General features: G+C 37.1%; 1 protein-coding gene across 1 annotated transcript in view; it reads right to left on the reverse strand.

Moving 5' to 3' along the window:
- pwp2h (PWP2 small subunit processome component) overlaps window positions 1-21,058 on the reverse strand; it is a 52,936-nt gene that overhangs the window by 11,197 nt on the left and 20,681 nt on the right. The window contains exons 10-18 of the mRNA XM_088913681.1: window positions 17,032-17,168; window positions 14,599-14,747; window positions 13,653-13,800; window positions 9,836-9,986; window positions 5,867-6,047; window positions 5,312-5,459; window positions 4,564-4,663; window positions 4,028-4,093; window positions 481-699 (exon numbers count right to left, since the gene is read on the reverse strand). Of these exons, the coding sequence (XP_088769807.1) occupies window positions 481-699; window positions 4,028-4,093; window positions 4,564-4,663; window positions 5,312-5,459; window positions 5,867-6,047; window positions 9,836-9,986; window positions 13,653-13,800; window positions 14,599-14,747; window positions 17,032-17,168 (1,299 nt within the window). The remainder of the gene's footprint in view (window positions 1-480; window positions 700-4,027; window positions 4,094-4,563; window positions 4,664-5,311; window positions 5,460-5,866; window positions 6,048-9,835; window positions 9,987-13,652; window positions 13,801-14,598; window positions 14,748-17,031; window positions 17,169-21,058) is intronic.

Below are 21,058 nucleotides of genomic sequence, written 5' to 3' on the forward strand. Positions count from 1 at the left end.
AGGTCTCCCATCCAGGTACTAGCCACACCTGAGTTGCAGGGTGCTGCTGACGAGTAGCTGGATCTAGCAGACTCCATGAGCAACCCCCGAGTTACAGGGTGATATAACTGCTGGCATGAATAAGTGTGAGAAACTACTGTTCATTATTACATCATTTGTACTTGCAAATAATTAAAATAGAATAGAAGAATATAATATTTTTATTCATATTTACAATGTTCAGCACAAACGAATTCACAATAAAAACCTGGAGCCCTATTTATACAATGGCTTTTACTGGAGTGCAGTTCTGGGCTACAACAGCTACACACCCAATTTCAGAAACCACGACTCTCCAGATTCTTATGGAATGGAGACTGAACCAAACATCCATTCTGCTGCTTTATTTCAAATTTCAAGAAGTAATGTATTGCATGCCTGTATTTCCTCAGTTTGTTTCTGAACACTGTGTTAAATAACTTTACAAAAAGATTGTTTTACTCTCGTTATGGGGGACAGCCTCCAGGACTTCCAGGGTGAGTTTCCTCTCATTGAGGCGGAAGGCCAATACAATGGCGGTCATGTAAGAATGCAAGCTCAGCTGCTGGCGAACACTACTTGGAGTGATATCTATGTCCAGGTCAAAAGGATCAAACACCATTGCACTGTCCAGAGAGTAGATCAGCAGACCTTCAGTGGAAGTCGCTGCCCAGCTGCGTCCTGTGTAGAAAACAGCCATACATATCTTTAGTAACAGAAATGAAATTCCTAGCACATTTAAACAACATAAAATAAACACAATCTTATATTGTTAAAGCAAATTGGGGTCAGGAAATAGCTTGAGCATTATGCAAATGTGAGATGGAGACTCTTTTAATTTTCTGATACAGCTTTTAATCTTTGTATGAAACTAATCTATAAATTTCACTGCACACTAAAATCATCTATTTTAATAAAAAGAGATGATTAAATTATTGAACTGAATTTACACAGATCACCCTCAACACTATCGTATGTTTGGGTTCTTAAACATGTTCATGATCATATCAACCTGCATACGTTTTCAGAGGAATAATCATGTATAGAATGGTGTGGTAATTATCACTAAATCTTGAGACCTATTTAATACTTTCCCTGTTTTATAACAGGAAATGTATTGGAGGTTTGGAGACACTGGTCTAAGGTCTCCATGTTGCATAGGTTTGACAGTGCTTACAATATAGTCTACTATTTAGACGAGAATATGTCCATGTTTAATAGGAGGTTCAAGTAACCAATATCTCATCTAATCCACAGAGTTCAGTTTTCACAATTTTGTAACGTTTTAGCATTTTTGGCAACGGTGTCTGTCCTTACATTTGTTTTTGCTTGTAGTGTTCTATACTACATTTTAACTTTGAGTCACTATTTCTGATATGACTTAATTTCAAAATGTCTTATAATTTCAGAGTGTTCTGCTGGTTTGCATTTAATCATTTGTAAATATCAGTAATTCACTTATAATGTAGTTTAAAAATGATTTCAAGAGATCTTTTTCCAATTGTCATTTGTTTGCTTTCTTTTGGTTTGAGATTTGTTTTATTGCAGTAACCATTTTAACTAAGTTTTCTTCATTGGATACTTAAAAGCAAATCATGTAACTTAACTATATTTTTTACTTTTTGATTTTCTTTCCCTGAAGTGTATTATTATTTTGAGCAGTGGACACCTCTTTTTGTCCAAACTGAGTTGAAAAGGCTTTGGTCTCACAAACGTTGTCCATCACTGAGTTAGTCAGGCACCAAATTAATATAGGAACAAGTAACAGGTTTATTCCATGCTGAAAAAAAGAAGAAAAGAAAACACAATGTTTCGGCCGTGGAGCCTTCTTCAGGTGTCTCTCAGGTGTCGAAACAGTGGCTCTGTGGCTAAGGATCTGCGCCTGTGGCTGGAAGCTTGCTGGTTCAAATCCCGCAGCAGGCAGAGGAATCCTACTCCATTGGGCCCCTGAGTAAGGCCCTTAACCCCAGCTGCTCCAGGGGCGCTGCACAATGGCTGACCCTGCACTCTGACCCCATGCTCTCTCCCTGTCTGTGTCTGTCTCATGGAGAGCAAGCTGGGGTATGCGAAAAGACAAATTCCTAATGCAAGAAATTGTAAAGGATTAATAAAGTGATGTGATGTTATTATTCTTCTGTGTTAGGGAACTAAAGCCTCTCCCACTTTTTTTCCCATCTGTGTCAGGAAACTAACAGACTCGCCCTTTCGCTTTTTCTTGATTTGGGAACATATCTACATTCAATTCTAGAATTAGCAAGTTGACTCCAGGCTTAAAGGGGAACTGCAGTCCCAAATTCTTAAAACTAATGATTAAATCTCAGTAACAAAATCATTTATTGACTGTATCACAAAGTTTTACAAACTACAAGTTCTAAACTGTCAAGTGCTAAACTGGAATTTTGTGAAAGCACTGTATGGTAATCATACAGTATGGTCTTGTAGCAGGCAGACAAGAAACCGCTGGTCTCTCCACAGGCGAGAGCAACAGTTCACGATAATTGTTACATAAAAGCAGCCCTTCCTGCTCGCTAATCACTGGAAGCAAATGAGAAACATGGTCTTCTAACAATGTTAATCCTTTTTTTGTCTTTTTGAACTCACATTTATTTTTTAAACATTGCATCACTGTTGTGCATTTGGCTGTTCAGAATATAGTGGTTGCACACAAAACAGACAATTGGATTAGCAAAGTCAATCTGTTTCTTTTTCCAAAGGATATTCAACTAGCCAGGAGATGGGTAATAAACAGGAGCACTCTAATGTTGGTCCCATCGACAATTTTCTTAACCAGTTTCAGCAAGATGTACAACTGAATAAGTATATGTTGTGCAGCGGACATTTCACCCCTGGAATGTTCGAATATGATCTGAGTTAACAAGTAGTAAGTGTCAGCAAAACCATTTCAAAGTTGACATGTTGAATTCAATTAGATTGTACTAATTCAAATCAGCTGTTCAGACAACAGCATAGGCTACGGCACAGCAAGTCCTCCAAAAATATAAGTCCTGCTAGAATTTTTCTTTTAGGTGAGATTTACCACAAAATAATTACCAATGTAATAGTCACCAATGTAAATAACGGAGCACTTTTGCAAAAAGTACATTTTAGTTGTTTAGTTGCTCCTTTTTTTTTTGCAATACTTAGCTAAAGTATCTAAAACATGTATATGTCAGTTTCATGAAAATATTTTAATTTGATATACTGTAGTAGCAAAATTAGTCTGGCCTAAAGCATGTTTACAATGTAATAGGGCCGCTTTTACATCACCTGAAGTTTTGTTGCCTTGTTCTGAATCTCAGACAATGACTGCAATATGGCACTTAGCATATATTGATCTTCAACTCTTCTGTGATGTTAAGTGGAGGTTGTACACTTGGTAGTTTCAATGTGGTTTAAAATGCAGTCATCACTGAGATATAAAAATAGTGTTACAGTTCCCCTTTAACTAAAGCAGCAGTGGACAGTCTTTGCCTTTCTCACAGTGCCCTTTAGACACAGTCATCTCTCCACTTTCCAGAAGTTTCATGCCATAGCACATTACTATCTGCCCTCTGGTTTAGAAGTTCCTATTCCTTTAGTTCCATGTTCCCTTTTGATGCCTAATGGAATATTTGGGCTGTAAACAGTATCTCTTTTCTCTTCATACAGGATTTGTCCTTTTAATCTGTTTTATTTATTCTCTAAAGCTGCTTCTGTAGTTCCATTGCAATTTCCTTCCCAATTTCCTTCAAAAATTGTACTGACAGGCACAGCTAGCAGCAAGTTTCTTAAAAAGTCACACATTACCATTTACATGTTGCATCTGTATGTAACACATTTTGCTTTTCAATAAAAAGGAACTCCATCAACATACATTTCTCTTGTATAACAACCAAAACTAACTAGAACCATGAAAGTCTGTTAGCACCATTATTAGAACTTCCTCTGACCTATATACTACTTATACATACAGTTCAGTATACAGTAGTATAGTAAGAGGAAGAAATACCTCAAACGTGTTCTGACTTACCAGTGGGAGAGAAGCGAAGGCAGCTGACACGAATCTCAGGCTTGAAATGTCGAGAGCTCATTTCACCTGAAAGAGGAAGAAGAGGAATCACTTTCTTTTTTAAATTTCAATTTAATCAAAATATTTCAATAGACTGTACTTTTGTTTTACTGTTTTTCCACAAAAAGCAACAAGGTTACTGTGACAGTTTTATCAGATGGTAGGTCATCTTATACAAGAAAATAAACATGTCACCATGTTTGAGGTTTGACCAATTAAATAGGAGGATCTTGACTGCCAAAGCAGACTCAAATGCCAGCCTAACAAACTGCCATGTTGTTGAAGCAGATTTCCTGGAAACTTTCTGGAGGAATTGACTAAATTATTTTAATAATCATCAACTACAAACAATTAGAGCAAGATATGCTGTATGGCCCCTCTTTGTCAATTTCCTGAATATTGAACACAGATGACAACCTCTTAAATTGCACAGGAAACTTAGTCCAACTCATAATTTCTGTGCTTCACCACATGCAGAACACATTTAACATTCCTACCTTTCCTCAGTCCAGGGAGTCTGAGAGGTGTCTCCCCCTCAGCTTCATCAACTACAGCTAAGCTCCCTAACTCCGTCATTGTCCGACGATCCAAGTACTCCTGCACATCAAAGCACGGAAACAAAACTGAAATATTCTCTGGTCTCTGGGGGAAATAAACTCTTACGCCATCTAGACATCACAGGTAGTGCACACTTTAAGTGAATAACACAAGTGTGTAATCTGAGCTTGTTTCAGTGTTCAAAACTCACAAGCACTGTGTTCAGTCTTAGTTTGTGATTTACATTTTAATTTATGATATAGTAATGTGTGTAACAAAAAGAAAAACTTTTGTTATTCAGCTTGATTATGGAATCAGGGAACTCTAATTGGTACGTCTAAAGCTGTCCTTTAGACGGCTTCCAATTAAATAAGGAAAAGGTCCTTCAGGGCAAAACCTTTGGTATTGGTGCGATATAGTCTTTCAGATGATGAAACCTAAAGAATTTACTGGAAAACTCATCTCATTACTCACAATTCTTATCACATCTCATTATTATGAAATGTACAATAAAAGGCTGTGCTACTCAAGGTAAAAATAAACATTATTTTCTTTTCCTTATTCATTAGGAATAAATAAAGGAATGTATATTGAAAAAGAAGAACGAAACAGAAAAAAACATTAAGGATATACTGTATATATATATAGTGTCCTGCAACATAATCGGAGAAAAACTGAATTCACTTGCAAGTAATTAGAAAGTCACACCTCCATCGCATCCAAGGAAAGATTCAATGAGATTTCAAATTTCTTCATGAGAATCTGCTCTTTGATGTTGTAAATGCAGACAAACTTGGACTGGCCACCAGCCAGGATGGAGAGGCCATCAGCAGAGTAGCACAGAGTAGTGAAAGACCTGGAGAAAGAAACACACTGTGCCATTGCTCTTCTGCTCCTACAGAAATTGCAGTGCCAGGATGCAAACAAACGGACAACAAGTTCAGCCACATCTACCAACTCCCTCAAGCAGAAGGAGACATTTTTACATTTTTGACAAGACAACTGCAAAGCAAATCTACAACTCTTTTAAAACTGCTTACAAATTACAGCACGATACTCGGCTCTCGAGAGCTATCAGTTTCTTTTTAAAAAGGCCTTATCATAAATTCCTATGAACTGTTATTTTCTAGGTTAACATCCTTGAATTTTACAGTATTCTATTCAGTTTAATGTAGCTTATTTATCAAGTCTTTTTCAAGTGACATAATTATCATTTATGTACTCTGCTATATTAGAAACTATACAGTGAATTAATGCACTCACTTGCCCTTGGCTGCCTGCTTGGCAGTGATCTTGTCCATTTCATTCCTGCCCATCTGAAGGTCATGTTTCCCACTGATGGAACCTGTCTGCACTGCATTCTGAGGGTCCCAAAATGTGATCTCACCATCCAGTGTTGCCACTGCCAGCTCTTTCCCATCTGCCCGGTATGTTGCCACCAAGACTATAAAATAAACCAGACTATATGGTTTATTTTATAGTTACGACGATTATGCAGCGACGACAATCGACTTCGAGAACCAAGCCCTCGAAATGTACTCATTTTTCATCAACAGAGGATACCCCAGCAGTGTGACTGACAGGGCCCTTGCCCGAGCCAAAAACACCCCCCGGACCATCAACCCGATCAGGAACTCCCGCCGTAACAACCGCATTCCTTTGGTGCTTCCTTACCACCCTAACACACTTCCTATCCCCAGGACCATTAACCACAACTTTTCCATCCTACAGGATGATCCCTCCATTGGGGCCCTCTTTTCTGATCGCCTTATCATCTCATATCGCCGACCACCTAATCTGCGTAACCTCCTTGTTCACAGCTCCCTTGACCGCCCTCAACAACCATCCACACCTGGCACTTTCCCTTGCAACAGAACTCGCTGTATCACCTGCAAGTACACAGCCACCACCACACTCATTCAAGGCCCCTCAAGACAATTCCGGATCACCCAGACAGCATCTTGTACCTCCAGCAACCTTGTTTACTGTATCTCTTGCAGTAAATGCCCAGCCATCTACATTGGAGAAACAGGAAGGAGACTCGGAGACCGCTTCAGAGAACACGTCAGGGCTGTGAAGATTAAAGATCTCTCCAAGCCCATTGTTTCTCATTTCACCTCTGACGGCCACGACCACTCTAACCTCTCCGTCTGTGTTCTCAAAGACGGTTTTCCGAACTCATACATCAGAAAGACCACCGAAACTAAAATTATTCTGCAGCTAGGATCACACATTCTCCCTTCCCTTAACGACAGACTACTGTTCTTTTAAATTTTCTCCATTCATTGGAAGTTTCATTTCACACCTCTTTGCACCCATTCTGACTTCACACCTCTTGATTGGCCTCTCTTTCTGTCCCCTGCTCCCACCTCTCACTCCTCCTCCCTCCCAGCCTTTGTTCTCCCGCTACTTTACCTTTGCCTACTGCCCTGTCTCTCTCACACCTGAAGAAGGCTCCACGGCCGAAACGTTGTGTTCTCTTTCTTCTTTTTTTCAGCATGGAATAAACCTATTACTTGTTCCTTATATGTAACTTTGTCTACAGATGAAGGGTAGATAAAACTTATTGCTGCTCTTTCAGCTTTGATCAAATATCAATGTTTAAAAGGAGAGAACGCAAAAAGCAATATACTAATTGAAATTATAACCTTTTAGAAAGGTTTCCATTTTACGATTGTTTTGAATTCAAAAGATTTATAAGAAATAGCCCCAGTGATTAAGGTCTTGAAATTTTTCTCTATGCATATCCTGAATGCATTGGCCATTGTCCAATCAAGTAAATAAAAGGTCTGACAAATATTCAACACATTAACAAAGAGTGTTTCACGGTATATGTTGGGCACTCCCATCTTCCTAGGAAAAGTAGTCCCTAGAGTTAGGCTGGGTGCTACTTTTAAATATTTTCAAAAATTGTTAGATCCAGTTAATGTTACTGAACAATGTTTCACATTAACAGAATTTGATGCAAAGATCTCCATGCAAATGGGAACCACTCCAGTTATACAGGACAACATTTCTGACACAAAATATCCCCTACTGCAATTAATTGACTAACTTTATTTACTAGAAAGTGTCAATGTTACTAGTTACAAAAATGATCATCTTATTCTTATGCAGTGCTAATTTAAATACTAAATACCAAATATGTACATTCCTGTAAAAATTCCTGTAATAAATGTCAAAAGCCTACAAAGTTCATGTACACATTGACCTTGAGGCATAACAATAATAGAAAATCCATCCATGGTGATACTTTTCCTAGCCAGACCCTGTCCTGGAAACACAGGTTGCAAGGTAGAACTAAAGCACAAGACTACTCCCGCAGAAAAGGAACACCAGCCCACTAAAGGGAAGTGCAAATAAATTACTTAAATACAATTATTTTTAGGCTGCTGATTAAATATTTTTGTTATATGTATTATTACAGCACACCTGTTATACGTTACAAAAAACAAGGAAGTGGTGATCCATCTGGAAAACTGTTATTATAAGTAACAAGTATGGAACAGAATATTTACAGGGTAAATGCTTGAAGGAAGAAAACTAGAGGACAACACTTAAAATGAAAGACGGAGAAATTGTAAATTACACTGAAGTAATGCTTCACAGTTCTTTGGAGAATCGACATTTCCTTTCCTTGTGGAAGTAATTTCATGTACTGGAACTGGCTAACTCAGCATTAGTGAGATGTTTACAGAAAAATAGTTTGCTTATATAGGAGAGGCTTGAGTATATATTAGGTAGCATTTCAACATACACCATAACAGTGATTCACAAAATACGGTAAATGCAAACAATGAGTTTATGCTGAAGAAAAATAAAAAGTCAGAACACCCCCAAAATAGGCAACAATCCAAAAGGGCTGTACTAGCTTATTAGACAAACTTTGGTGAGCTGTGTGGATAACAGATTTCATGCAGCTATTGCCTCAAGGATATGCAACCAAATATCAACTTGAACAGTCTGAAAGTTACTAACCTGAAAATCATCACTGGGCCACACTCAAAAAAGACCAACATTTTACAAAAAAGAAAACAAAAGGCTGAGAACACTTGAGAAGGAATTCACTGTAAAAAGATTAACTTATTAACTTAATGGAACTTGCTGTACTTTATGATCTGACATAGGCATCAGTGAACGTTAATATTCCCTGTCTCCCTGTGTAATATTTTACACATTATTACATTTATATGCAAAAACTAAATGTTAGATCAACGTTAGATCAAAACATCCTTGTTTGCAAGACTTGACTTTAGAAGACCTGCCTGAGGTCAAAGCAAACAGCTAAGAAAAGTAAGGAAAAAGCTTTCTCTCTTTCCCATGTCAGGACCCTCCCAGCACCAAGAAGCTGCTACAGAAAGAAAGCCAGCTCTTTTTATAAGTGCAAAATTTAAAACCATCGAGGTCGTCTGGTCAACAGATCTTTGAGCTGTAAATTTTGTTATTCACATCACAATTCGAAAGGTGAACAATTATTCCACATGCATTTTTTATGTTTTGTCCATGATAGTAAATGTATATTTATTTGTGTCTGAAGATATATGTGATTTAGTTCTATGAGACTCATAAAACCTACAAGCTAGACTGTAGGTTTACAGTCGATGTGTATTTAAGATAAGATCACTTTATTGACCATATACAATTTCTTGTATTAGGAATTTGTCTTTTCGCATACCCCAACTTGCTCTCCATGAGACACACAAACAGGGAGAGAAGCTTGGGATCAGAGCACAAGGTTAGCCATTTATACAGTGCCCCTGGAGCAGGTGGGGTTAAGGGCCTTGTTCAGGGGCCCAACGGAGTAGGATTCCTCTGCTGGCCGCGGGAAACAAACCGGCAACTTTCCAGCCAGAGGCACAGATGCTTAGCCACAGACCCACCACACTTATAATAATAACTGAAGTTATTAATTCTGATCTTTGTAATCCCTTAACAAAAAACAACAGATCATTTCACAGATACAGATCTACTATGCTGTTTGTTATACATGTTTTGGTCATATCAATGTTTGGTACATTGCTTATTTGGAATCTGTGTGAGACTGTAAATTATAATGTTGGGTTGGTTCCTAAAAGCTGTACTTTCACAATTAAAAATGTCTGACTGTTACTGCAAATTAAAACCCCAAACCTCCTACATAGGTAATATAAGGACAAGCCTTTTACAACTGTAAAAACTTAATAAAATAAACAGTTCTCTTGAACGCCAGTTCTCTTTGTCCATCCACCTTACCATCAGTGGTTAGCTGCAATGTTTCTTTAGTCTTCCAGCTGTCACACATGTCCCACAGCTTTACAGTTTTATCCCAGGAGGTGCTGGCTAGGATGGACTGTACAGGGTTAAAACACAAACTGCTGATAGGTCCTTCATGTCCTGCCAGAACCTGTGAACAACAAATATTGGAAAACAACCATTTTACATACTGGTAGTTCTTAAGGCAACGCATACTGAAAATTTTGTATAATATGAAATTTAACAATAAAAGACATTGTTTATAATTATGTCTGACTACTCCCTTATCAACAAAGGTGATTTGTTTTTCCAATGAGAAATGTAACATTTAATAACTTAATATCAACCAACCCAATAATTACTGCTGATTGCTATTTCTAGAAAACTAACAGGGAACAGAAGCCACTCCAGCACTGCAGCTTGTTCTGTTTTTTTTAAGATTTGGAACCAGGAATTATCTAATTTTACATGTAATTTGAAATTGTCAACAGGCACAAATACAGAACATGGTAGATAAAGACTTCATGTTCTGTCTCACATACCCAACTGGGTATTTGCCTTTTGACACACTGTTGTCACTGTTTAATAGAGTCTTACAGGTGAATTTGTACTGACTGGAGGAATGGTGTTTCTCAGTGTGAACAGCATGGAGAAATCCTAGTCCAGTTAATGGCAGAGGCCAGGTTTGAATTGGAGATATCTGGACTACATAACTGGCAGGTGACAGGGAATGTTTCATTGAAAACAATAAAGGAACATATTTCAGTCTTGTCATAGATTAAATGGTGGAAACTGAGACATCTGGGTGTTTATGTTAAAGATGCAATTAGAGAATGCAGAGACACTACCTTCAGTGTCAGGTTTAGTATGGACGTAGACCTGGGTATCATTAGTATAGTAATAATAAATCAGACAAAGTGATTTTAATAGCTAACTAAGTGGGAACATGGGAGCTGTAGGAGGACCAGTATTGAGCCCTGAGGAACTCCCAACTTGATGACACTCAATGAACCTAATTCCAAAACTGAAAACCTCAAGAGAGACAGACTTTTGAATAATTTAAAAGAAAACTCCAAACTCTAGCCAGAAACTCCAAACACAGGTTGTAAGAGAAAAAAAAACAAGGTGACATGGTTAAACTCAAACTGCTTATAGGTCTTTCATGTTCAAAAAAGCACTGTGATCTGGGAGAATAAGGATAGACAGAGAACCAGAATCAGAAGTCATAAGATTGTTAGTGACTTTAACCAGGGCAAAGGGCAGAAAAACAGGACTAAAATAAAATTGCTGGAATGCAATTTAATAAACAAGTGGTATATTTTATACATGATGTAGTTCAGGTGGGTAGCTTCATCAGCATGCGTAGGCTGCAAAGGAACAAGTAATAGGTTTATTCCATGCTGAAAAGAGAAGAAAGAAAACAACTTTTCAGCCATGGAACCTTCTTCAGGAGCCTTCTTCAGGGTTTTATACATGATGCCAATTTACTAAGGTAAACTGAGGCAAACTGAGAAAGAAGGGAAACAGTAAAACTACGCATGCAGGGAGGAGGTATAGTACTAACATGTGGTGGAAAGAATGTGATTCCAGATGTGGTCAATCTTGAAAGTAAAAAAAAACTGTAGTTGGGAAAAGGCAGATTATGTAATAGGGCAGTTAGGCTTAAGCAGTCTAATGATGGTGGACAACAGGTATCTAGTAGGATAGTTAAGGGTGTTCTCAATGATATGGGATATGTAGCAGCAATATTATTATTATAATTATATAATAATTATTAGTATTAATAAGAAGAAGAATAAAGTGTTTTTCTGGATATTCAAAGTCCTTTACAGGTAAAGGGAACTCCCCACCACCTACAGTCTTGTGAAAAAGAAAGTATACTCTCTTTCAATTCAATGGTTTTACATATCAGAGCATAAATAAAAATTGTCTGGTCCTCACCATCTTGTATAATTAGACAAATCTAGCCTCAGGTAAATACATACACAAACAGATTTCACTATGTCATTATTTATTCTACAAAAAGTAAGCCAAAATGCAGAAACCATGTGGGGGAAAATTAAGTACACCCTTACTGCTTCCATAGGAATTAAGGTAATTAGCAGCCAGGTGCTGCTAATTACATGCACTTAATTAGTTGATCATCAGGAAGTGTGACCACCTCTACAAAAGCAGAACTTTTGGCAGTTTGGTGGTCTGGAGCATTCAGGCATTCAGGTGTGTGTTAACACCATGCCAAGGAGAAAAGACATTAGCAATGAACTCAGAGAAGCAACTGTTGCTGCTCATCAGTCTGGGAAGGGTTATAAGGCCATTTCCAAACAATTTGAAATCCATTCTACAGTGAGAATGGTGGATTTCAAATTGAGGAACATTCAAGACAGTTGCCAATCTTCCCAGGAGTGGGCGTCCCAGCAAATTCACCCCAAGGTCAGACCGTATAATACTCAGACAAGAACCTAAGAGCTACATCTAGGGATCAACAGGCCTCAGTTAAAATGATAAAGTTTATGACAGTACAATCAGAAAAAGACTGAACAAGTATGGATTTTTCATGGAAGGGTAGCCAGGAGAAAGCCCCTTCTGTCCAAAAAGAACATGGCAGCACGGCTTAGGTTTGCAAAGTTGCATCTGAAAAAACCACAAGATTTCTAGAATAATGTCCTATGGACAGACAAGACCAAAGTGGAGATGTTTGGTCATTATGCACAACGCCATGTTTGGTGAAAAACAAACAGCGTATCACCACAAACACCTCATACCAACCGTCAAGCATGGGGGTGGGGGGTGATGATTTGGGCTTGTTTTGCAGACAGAGGACCAGGGCACATTGCACTCATCAAGCCTATCATGAACTCCTCTTTATACCAAACTATTCTTGAGACAAATGTGAGGCCATCTGTTCGACAGCTAAAGCTTTGTGAAAACTGAGCAGCAGCAACTTTTAGCTTTCCCAGGAGGTCTCCCATCCAGGTACTGGCCAGGCTCACATATGCTTAACTTCAGTGGGTTGTAGTTGTGAGTTGCAAGGTGCTGCTGAGAAGCAGATGGATGTAGCAGACTTTACTGCAACCTTTTATTCAATCAGGTGTCCCCTTCAAGACTGAAGAAGATGCAACACAGAAAAGGACTCTTCTCCAGAGTTAAACTATTATTCCAAAGCATGTTTGTTAAAGTTTACTTATCATTGTGAACATGAATGTGATTAACTACATGAAACTGATATGACCTATAAAGTAGACAGTAACAGTATTTTTATTTAAATGTTATCCTTTTACTTTATAACTGTTATATTTAACATAACACTATACATAAACCTAGTATTTTATTGGGTTCTTATTTTGTACCACCTATAACACATAAAAACACCACAAATTGCCCCTGTTAAATGTCATTCTCAATACACGTTTTGTGATGTTTATGTCCCATAACTGTTACCTCCCTGTTTTATTCGAGTTGAGAGCAAAGGCAGAAAAATAATCAAATTTTTGTGTTCAAAAAGTTTTCAAAAGTTTTTGTTCATTCTATTTGGAATTGGAGCTTCATATTACTGAGGAAAGTGGTCTTTGGTAGGAAAAGAAGTTATAATAGTTGTTTTGTTGTCGTGTTTATTGTTAAGGTTTATTTTATTTGTCTTGTTTCTTGTATTTGTGTGTTTTAATTGGTGGATTTTGGTATTGTTTTATATAATTGTTATTTATTATTGCGTATGATCTAAATTCCACACACCTTTTCAAACCTACTGATCACATCTCACAAGCTCTTTGTACATTTATTAAAGTGCAATCCTATATCAAGTTTTTTTCTCGCTACTTACTTCCAGTAGCCGTCCCGTCTGCATTGACCACACAAACACTTCAAAGGAATCCTGGGATCCCGAACTCACAATCTCCCCACTGCTGTCCAATGCCAAGCAGGAGAACTGGGTAGGCCGAGGCGAAGTGAATGTACGGAAATTACGGTATCTGTCAAGTAACAGGTGTAAATTTACCTTAGTTTCTCAGTAATTCTTGCATCTATAAGAAAATACCAACAAAAAGGAATGGCCAAATAGTCTCATCTCTGGTTTTAACAGGAGATTCTAAATTAATGTATTAAAATTTTATCCCTTTTTTAACCAGTTATCTTAAATCAGTGAAAGTGAGTGTTATTACAGGGTCATTTATCTTTTGTTTGCATTCATTCTGTGGTAATGTTATGGATTATTTGAGCCGCAGGAGAGAAGAGAAAATTAGGTTTAGAAACATTCAGGACAGGAATGATGGAATTATTGGCTCGTTAAGAACATAGGAATGGTTACAAATGAGAGTAGGCCATTTGTTTCCATGTGCTTAAGTCCCTTAAGCAACTGTTAACCATTGTCAAAGGTCAAATCGTCTCCTCACATTGATTACTTCTATTATGTTCCATGAAGTTTCACTGAAATAAGGAGACTTATTTTTATTCTAATGAAATGACTAAATATAAGAATAGAAAGGACACAACTGACTGGTGTGCCAAGTATTTTGATTCACAGATGCTTAAGGGGTATCAATATGGGTTATGTAATTTCTATGAAAATCTCTTCAGGATATAAGGTTTGGGTAAACATACAGGGGGCTTATTTAGTAAGTTTACCTATTCAGAGAATTCTCATGAAAACTATACAACATGAAAGAAAGAAACTTGATATATATTAAAACTGGACAATGGAACCATCCTCCTGTGGATAATAATATTACACAATAAAAGATGCTTTGTTTACTTAAGTGTGAAACTTGTACCTGTGCAGATCGAATGCTCTGACAGTGCCATCCAGCGAAGCGCTTACTATCACAAAGCCACTAGAAGCAAATGCCACCTCTGTGATACTGCTAGTGTGCTCAGTGAACGTCACAAAACAGAAGCCACTGTTCGTATTCCACACTTTCACCTGCAACAGATAAAAAGGTATAACCCCACACTGGAACAAGATGTCATGTTGCTTTTAAGGGTTACCTTGCCACTGTTTTTTCTGAACACCCATTTGTCATACACTTTAATACAGTCCTCCCCCCATTAATTAAAAATTAACTCTTAAAATGGCGCACAAAACATGGCGTAATGCATAAAGTGGGATTCAGCTATGCTGAATTAATATATGTTAATCCAATGGTTCTCAACCTTTTTATAAACCGGGCCACAACCGTGGCTAAAAGCAAGTCTTGCGGGCTGCATATATTAATCACTACTAGGCCTACCTTATCTGCATGCATAATAGCTATTATAATATTTAATTATAATGTATATAATATTATAACATTAATATTAATGTATAATATTATATAGAAACAAGTAATAGGTTTATTCCATGCTGAAAAAAAGAAGAAAGAGAACACAACGTTTCGGCTGTGGAAGGCCAACCTTTGTTCTCCCGCTACTTTACCTTTGCCTACTGCCCTGTCTCTGTCACACCTGAAGAAGGCTCCACGGCCGAAACGTTGTGTTCTCTTTTTTTTCAGCATGGAATAAACCTATTACTTGTTCCTTTGCAGCCTACGCATGCTGATGCAGCTACCCACCTATAATATTATATATGATAATAATATGAATAGTAATATTTAATATTATCATGTACATAATACCATGTATATGTATGAGTAAAGTGCTTCTGAAGTTGCACAGCTGATGAAGGACATCTGTCCGAAACGTCCTGTTTCTCAAGAAACCTTGTGTACTACACCACTTTTCCAACCTCTCTCTCTCTATATATATCACCATCACTGAATGGTTTGCCATGTTTAGCAAGTAGCCATGAAATTTTGAACGTGGCTAACGTCACCGCCTGGGACGCTAGTAGCTTGCATGATTTTCTGCTTGGCAATAGCAGGTGTTTTAGATTACTTATCTTTAGATCTGTAACTTGAATCAGGTGGGTATTGCTTGTCAAAAATCTTGTGAGTAGTATCAAAATGTCTTTTTACATTGTACGCTTTGCAAGCGCCAATAATTTTACTATGAAGCAAATAGAAAGGCTGCCCATCTCTTTCAGTCATGGCACATTTGCTCCTCCAATCTTCCAGTACTTTCCTACCCTCATCGCTGATGCTCCGACTCTTTTTTCTGTTTGCACGTTTCGTTTTCTGTATTTGTTTTGTTGACATTTTCTTCCTCTGGCCCATGTCGTTTTTCACCTCTTACAACAAACTCATCCATTTATCTTTCTTTTTTATATGAACTAGCAGGCTACCAGGCTAGGCAACCCTGCTGTGACCGGGCTCTTCTTTGCGCTCAGACGTATGACAGGTATGACAGTGAAGGAGATATGAAAGTGTGTTCTAGTGACGCATGTTATGTGCAAGTCAAGTGCTACGTGCAGCACTTTAATGAAATTAAAGACTAATGAAAATTAGACTAATCTCCAGCGAATCTATTCAGAAATGTTTTTTACGTGAATAGAACACACTCTTAGTGGGGCTGCGAGTCTAGCTATTTTAAATTATTTTTTATCGAAGGAATTGACTGCAAACAAACGTAATTTATTAAAGAGGGGTCGGACATTGCGGGCCACACTTTCGTGTGTGGCAGGCGCAGGTTGAGAATCTATTCAGCAGCTTTTGAAAATAAAAAATGAACATAAAGTCAAACACATTGGATGCTAAATTAAATGTATGACCTTTTTGACATAGACCCTCCACTGACTGCACATCCACTTTCATTATTTGACAAACTGCAAGTGGCACAGCAGCAACTGATGTCACAGCAGGTCTACAGGTAACTAACAAGCTACAGGAGTTGCAACTTTGCTGAAAAGTACCCACCCTAACCTGGCAGCATGCTTCTTATTCTGCACCACCCATTCTTTGAATCCAAGTCATAGTAGGATAATTATAATAATGACAATAATGCCTGCAATGGATACAATGACAGAGGTTGAAGGTCTCAATGTATCCTAAGCAGTTATATAAATGTTTATAAACTATTATAACTATTGTACTGACTGAATTAAAACTACTTTCTGCTTGAATAAAACCCATGTCAATTTCCAATGCTCAATATATGAATATGATAGCTATATAATTTATACAAAATATATGACCACTGGAGACCTGGGGATAAAATTCATCAAGAGAAGGCTTGTAAATGCTACATTTAGTTTGGCAATCCACTTAAATTGATTGATAACAAAATGGGTGATAAATTCAACTGCTGAAGTTGAAGCTTAAATTAACACATACCTTTCCGTCGTCTCCTCCTGTGACAATATACTGCCCATCTGGTGAATACACCAGAGACACCAAGTTATTGAAATGACCCTGCTGCTTGAGAACGTAAGACTCACTCTGCCATTCCCAAACCAGCAGCTGCCCAAGACCTGCAACAGAGTTCAGGAGCACAGTGATTCCTGAGATAGAGACTTCTTTCCGTTAGGCTCCAGCTGGTAAAAAAATCTGGCATCCTTAATAACCCCTGGCACCAAAAGCATGGATACAACACCCCACAGTGGCACTGCACCAAGATTTTCCTGATTTATATTTTTAACTACTTAACACTGGTAATTACATATTGTAGAAATGTAAGGCTGGTGTCAGGAAGAGATAACACTAAATATGTTAAGACAGAAAAAATGTAATACATTGAAGTATTTCTTTTGTGTGTAAATCAACTGATGATGTAAAGTAAAGCTACAGACCTTAAAATGACATCTACATAAATATAAGATCCTTTATTGGACAAATTTAGGTGGAGAATCTTGCATCATAAATAATGTAAACACACCAGCCAAATTTATTATTACACTATTAACTGGTATAGAAGTAATTTGTGCACTTTTTGTCCTCTAATTTTAATAATATTAATATTTTAAACTAGCAATGGAAAATTTAATTTCTACCTTGTACAAAATAAGCACATTCAGACACAGGGTTCCCACTCATTTTTACCAACAAAATTCCTTGACTTTTCCATAGCTTCAAACCAAATTTCCATGACTATATTTCTGCACTTCCATGAATATGTTGGCTTTACAACTGCTACAACTATTTGTGGGATTTAGAGCAGTGGTATTTAATTCATTCCTTGGGCCCCTGACCTGCACATTTTTCCTCTTGCACACCTGATTCAACTAAGGGTTTAGTGATGTGATGATTAGTTCTTTCAGGTGTGGAAGAGCTTGTCTAGAGGAAAAATACATAGGCCAGTTCAATACCACTAAGCATAAATGTGGACTACAACTTACACAATGACAAATATATCTGAGTATAAGGTCACGCTTATGACTTATTTCTTAGGAAAATTGTAAAAAAAGAACAACAAAACAATAAATAAAAGTGTCTACAGTTGCTTTTGATTTTCAGATACAAAACTTTCATTTATTTCAAATACATTCTTCCATGGCATTACTTTTCTTTTAACTTAACAGCATGTTTACTCCTAGAACATTAACAACATTCCAGTAAGCCCACACAGGCTAGGAAAATGTATATTTCATGCTAAAAAGAGAAGAAAGAAAATATACATATCTTTCTTCATCTTTTCAGCATGGAATAAACCTATTACTTGTTCCTTTGCAGCCTACGCATGCTGACGCAGCTACCCACCTGAACTACAGATACAGCCATTCAAAATGCACGGTACAAACCTGTACTGCACACAACTACCAACAAGCCACTGTGACATACAGCGGTACGTGATTGGCTGGCCAAAATGACCGACAAGGGCACTCGTGGTGCATTGGTCGTTAGTGAAAAGATATAATTTAATCTCTTTACTGTGAATGTCTTAATCCACTTAGCATTGAATATTTATATGGAATTTTACAACTAAAGGGACATTTCAGTAGCTGAGCATAAAAAGAAGAGTAGCATAACACATCTGATGGTCATAAACAATATTAATTTAGGAACATAAACATTATGTAAACTGTATATGACTAGTATTGGTAGTTTAAAGAAAAAATACACACCAGTATTCCACTTTCTCCCTAAACATTTTAAGCATCAAAGTCTTACATGTGGTTATTTTGGAAACGTTTTTACGTGCTCCTTCTGACCATATTAAGTTTAATATGTGAATATTTAATATGTGAAAAAAGTGAATCCTGTTTTTTTTATGGTCTGTAGCTCAAATCCTGCTTAACTAAAAATTAGACACAAGAATAGTATTATTGGACAATGTTGTGACGCTAAAGAAATCAATAACGATATTAATTTCAAGATCTAAATATATTTAATGCATAAAATGTTTAGGAAGAAAGTGGAATTAAAACATTAGTAACAAAGGCTAAACGTTTAGCTTCAGTAATGCGTATGCCATATGGCATACATGTTTGTAATGACAATATAGTGTCGATAATATTTATTGTCAGTAATACTATCAGTAGCAGTATGAAATTATTTGTTATTAATAAATGACTTAGCTTCGAACATGTTGTGATATTTAGAAACATAACAAAAATGTCAAGATAGTGTCCATAATATTTGCTATTTTAGTTTTTCAAAGAAATGTTTGATAAAAGAAAACTTATGGTGATAGCTGGGTTCAAACGCCAGACCCAGGCTTATAAGTCAGTCACTTAAGCCATCACGCCACAGACACAGCCATGTGGAAAGCAGTGAAACAGACGTACACACATCCACAGAAAGTCTTATACAACTGTTTGAGCTACAGAATATGAAAATAATTATATCCTTATTCATTTCTTTAGTTATGCGATTCCATATTATATTCCCTATTTATCGAATTCTAAAAGCTTTTGTTTACTGCGATAACAAGCGTATTCGCAGAAAAGGTTAAAACTATCACTTTTCACAAAGTATATAAACTTGATATGGTCAGAAGGAGCACGTAAAAACATTTTCAAAATAACCACATGTAAAACTTTGATTTGATTTTTATTTAAAAATACCAATACTAGCCATATACAGTTTACATAATATGTTTATGTTCCTAAATTAATATTGTTTATGAGCATGTGAAAGGCATTGTGAATTGGAGATTCTCAAAACTTACTTTGTATGATTGGAAACGAATACGTGATCAGATCAACGACATGCTGTGGTGTTACTTTTTGTCAATGAAAGTATTTTCGTTTACAAAGAAAGTGGACCAGGGTAATATTTTGAGCTTACAGCTTGTCCAAGGTCATTCATTATTAATACTATTAGTAATATCTTTAGTAAAGACTTTGATGCATAAAATATTTCTGCATGATTAAAATATTTATGATAAAGGTGGTAGGTTGTCAAATTGAGCAATCTTGCTTTTATAAAATATACCAAATTTTTTATGTCTAATGATTTACATGCTGTAATACACAGTTTAAAATTAAGTCTCATGAGTATACAACTTCATGCTTTACAGCAACTTCTCTGACAAGCAGTGATTTAAAATAGGGAGCAATTCCAAAAGTGGTTGCACATGCAGATTTTGTTTCGCCACAAGAAAATTTAGCTGAGATTTCACTGTCACAGAACATTGATTTAAACAGCTGCCCAATGTTGGTGCACGGATAATGTAAATCAATTACTTTCAGCTTCCACAAAACAGGAAGTACACAACTGTTAAGACACTGATGTCTGTGTTTATAGCTGCAGATGAGTTGAGAAAGGTTCAGACTCCAATTGTTTCTCTTGCAGACTTATCATTGTCAATGCATTTTTTACCCTTCGCGTGACTTGCTAGCACAGCTTCACCCATATTCTTTACGTCAAAAGTTTTCCCACATAATTTACAGTGCCTTCAGAAAGCATTCCGACCCTTCAATTTCTTCCAAACTTTGTCGTGTTGTAGACTTATTTCAAAATGGATTAATTTATTCTTTTTTACCATCAATCGACACACAATACCCCATAATGAAAATGTGAAAACACATTTTTTGGAAGTTTTGCAAATTTATTAAAAATTAAAAACCGAAACCTTCCATTTACATAAGTATTCAGACTTTTTATTCAGTACTTGTAGGACCACCTTTAGCAGCGATTACAGCTGTGAGTCTTCTTGAGCTTCTAGCAGCTTTACACACCTGGATTTGGGCAGTTTCTCGCATTCTTCCCTGCAGATTCTCTCAAACTCTGTCAGATTGGATGGGGAGCATTGGTGAACTGCAATCTTCAGGTCTCTCCACAGACTTTCTATGGGGTTCAAGTCCTGGCTTTGGCTTGGTCACTCAAGGACATTCAGAGACTTGTTCTGAAGCCACTCCAGCGTTGTCTTTTCTGTGTGCTTCAGATCGTTGTCATGCTGACAGATGAATCTTCATGCTAG

This window comes from Atractosteus spatula, chromosome 4 (genome assembly GCF_055471065.1).
Source record: "Atractosteus spatula isolate fAtrSpa1 chromosome 4, fAtrSpa1.hap1, whole genome shotgun sequence".
In the NCBI taxonomy this organism is placed as follows: domain Eukaryota; kingdom Metazoa; phylum Chordata; class Actinopteri; order Semionotiformes; family Lepisosteidae; genus Atractosteus; species Atractosteus spatula.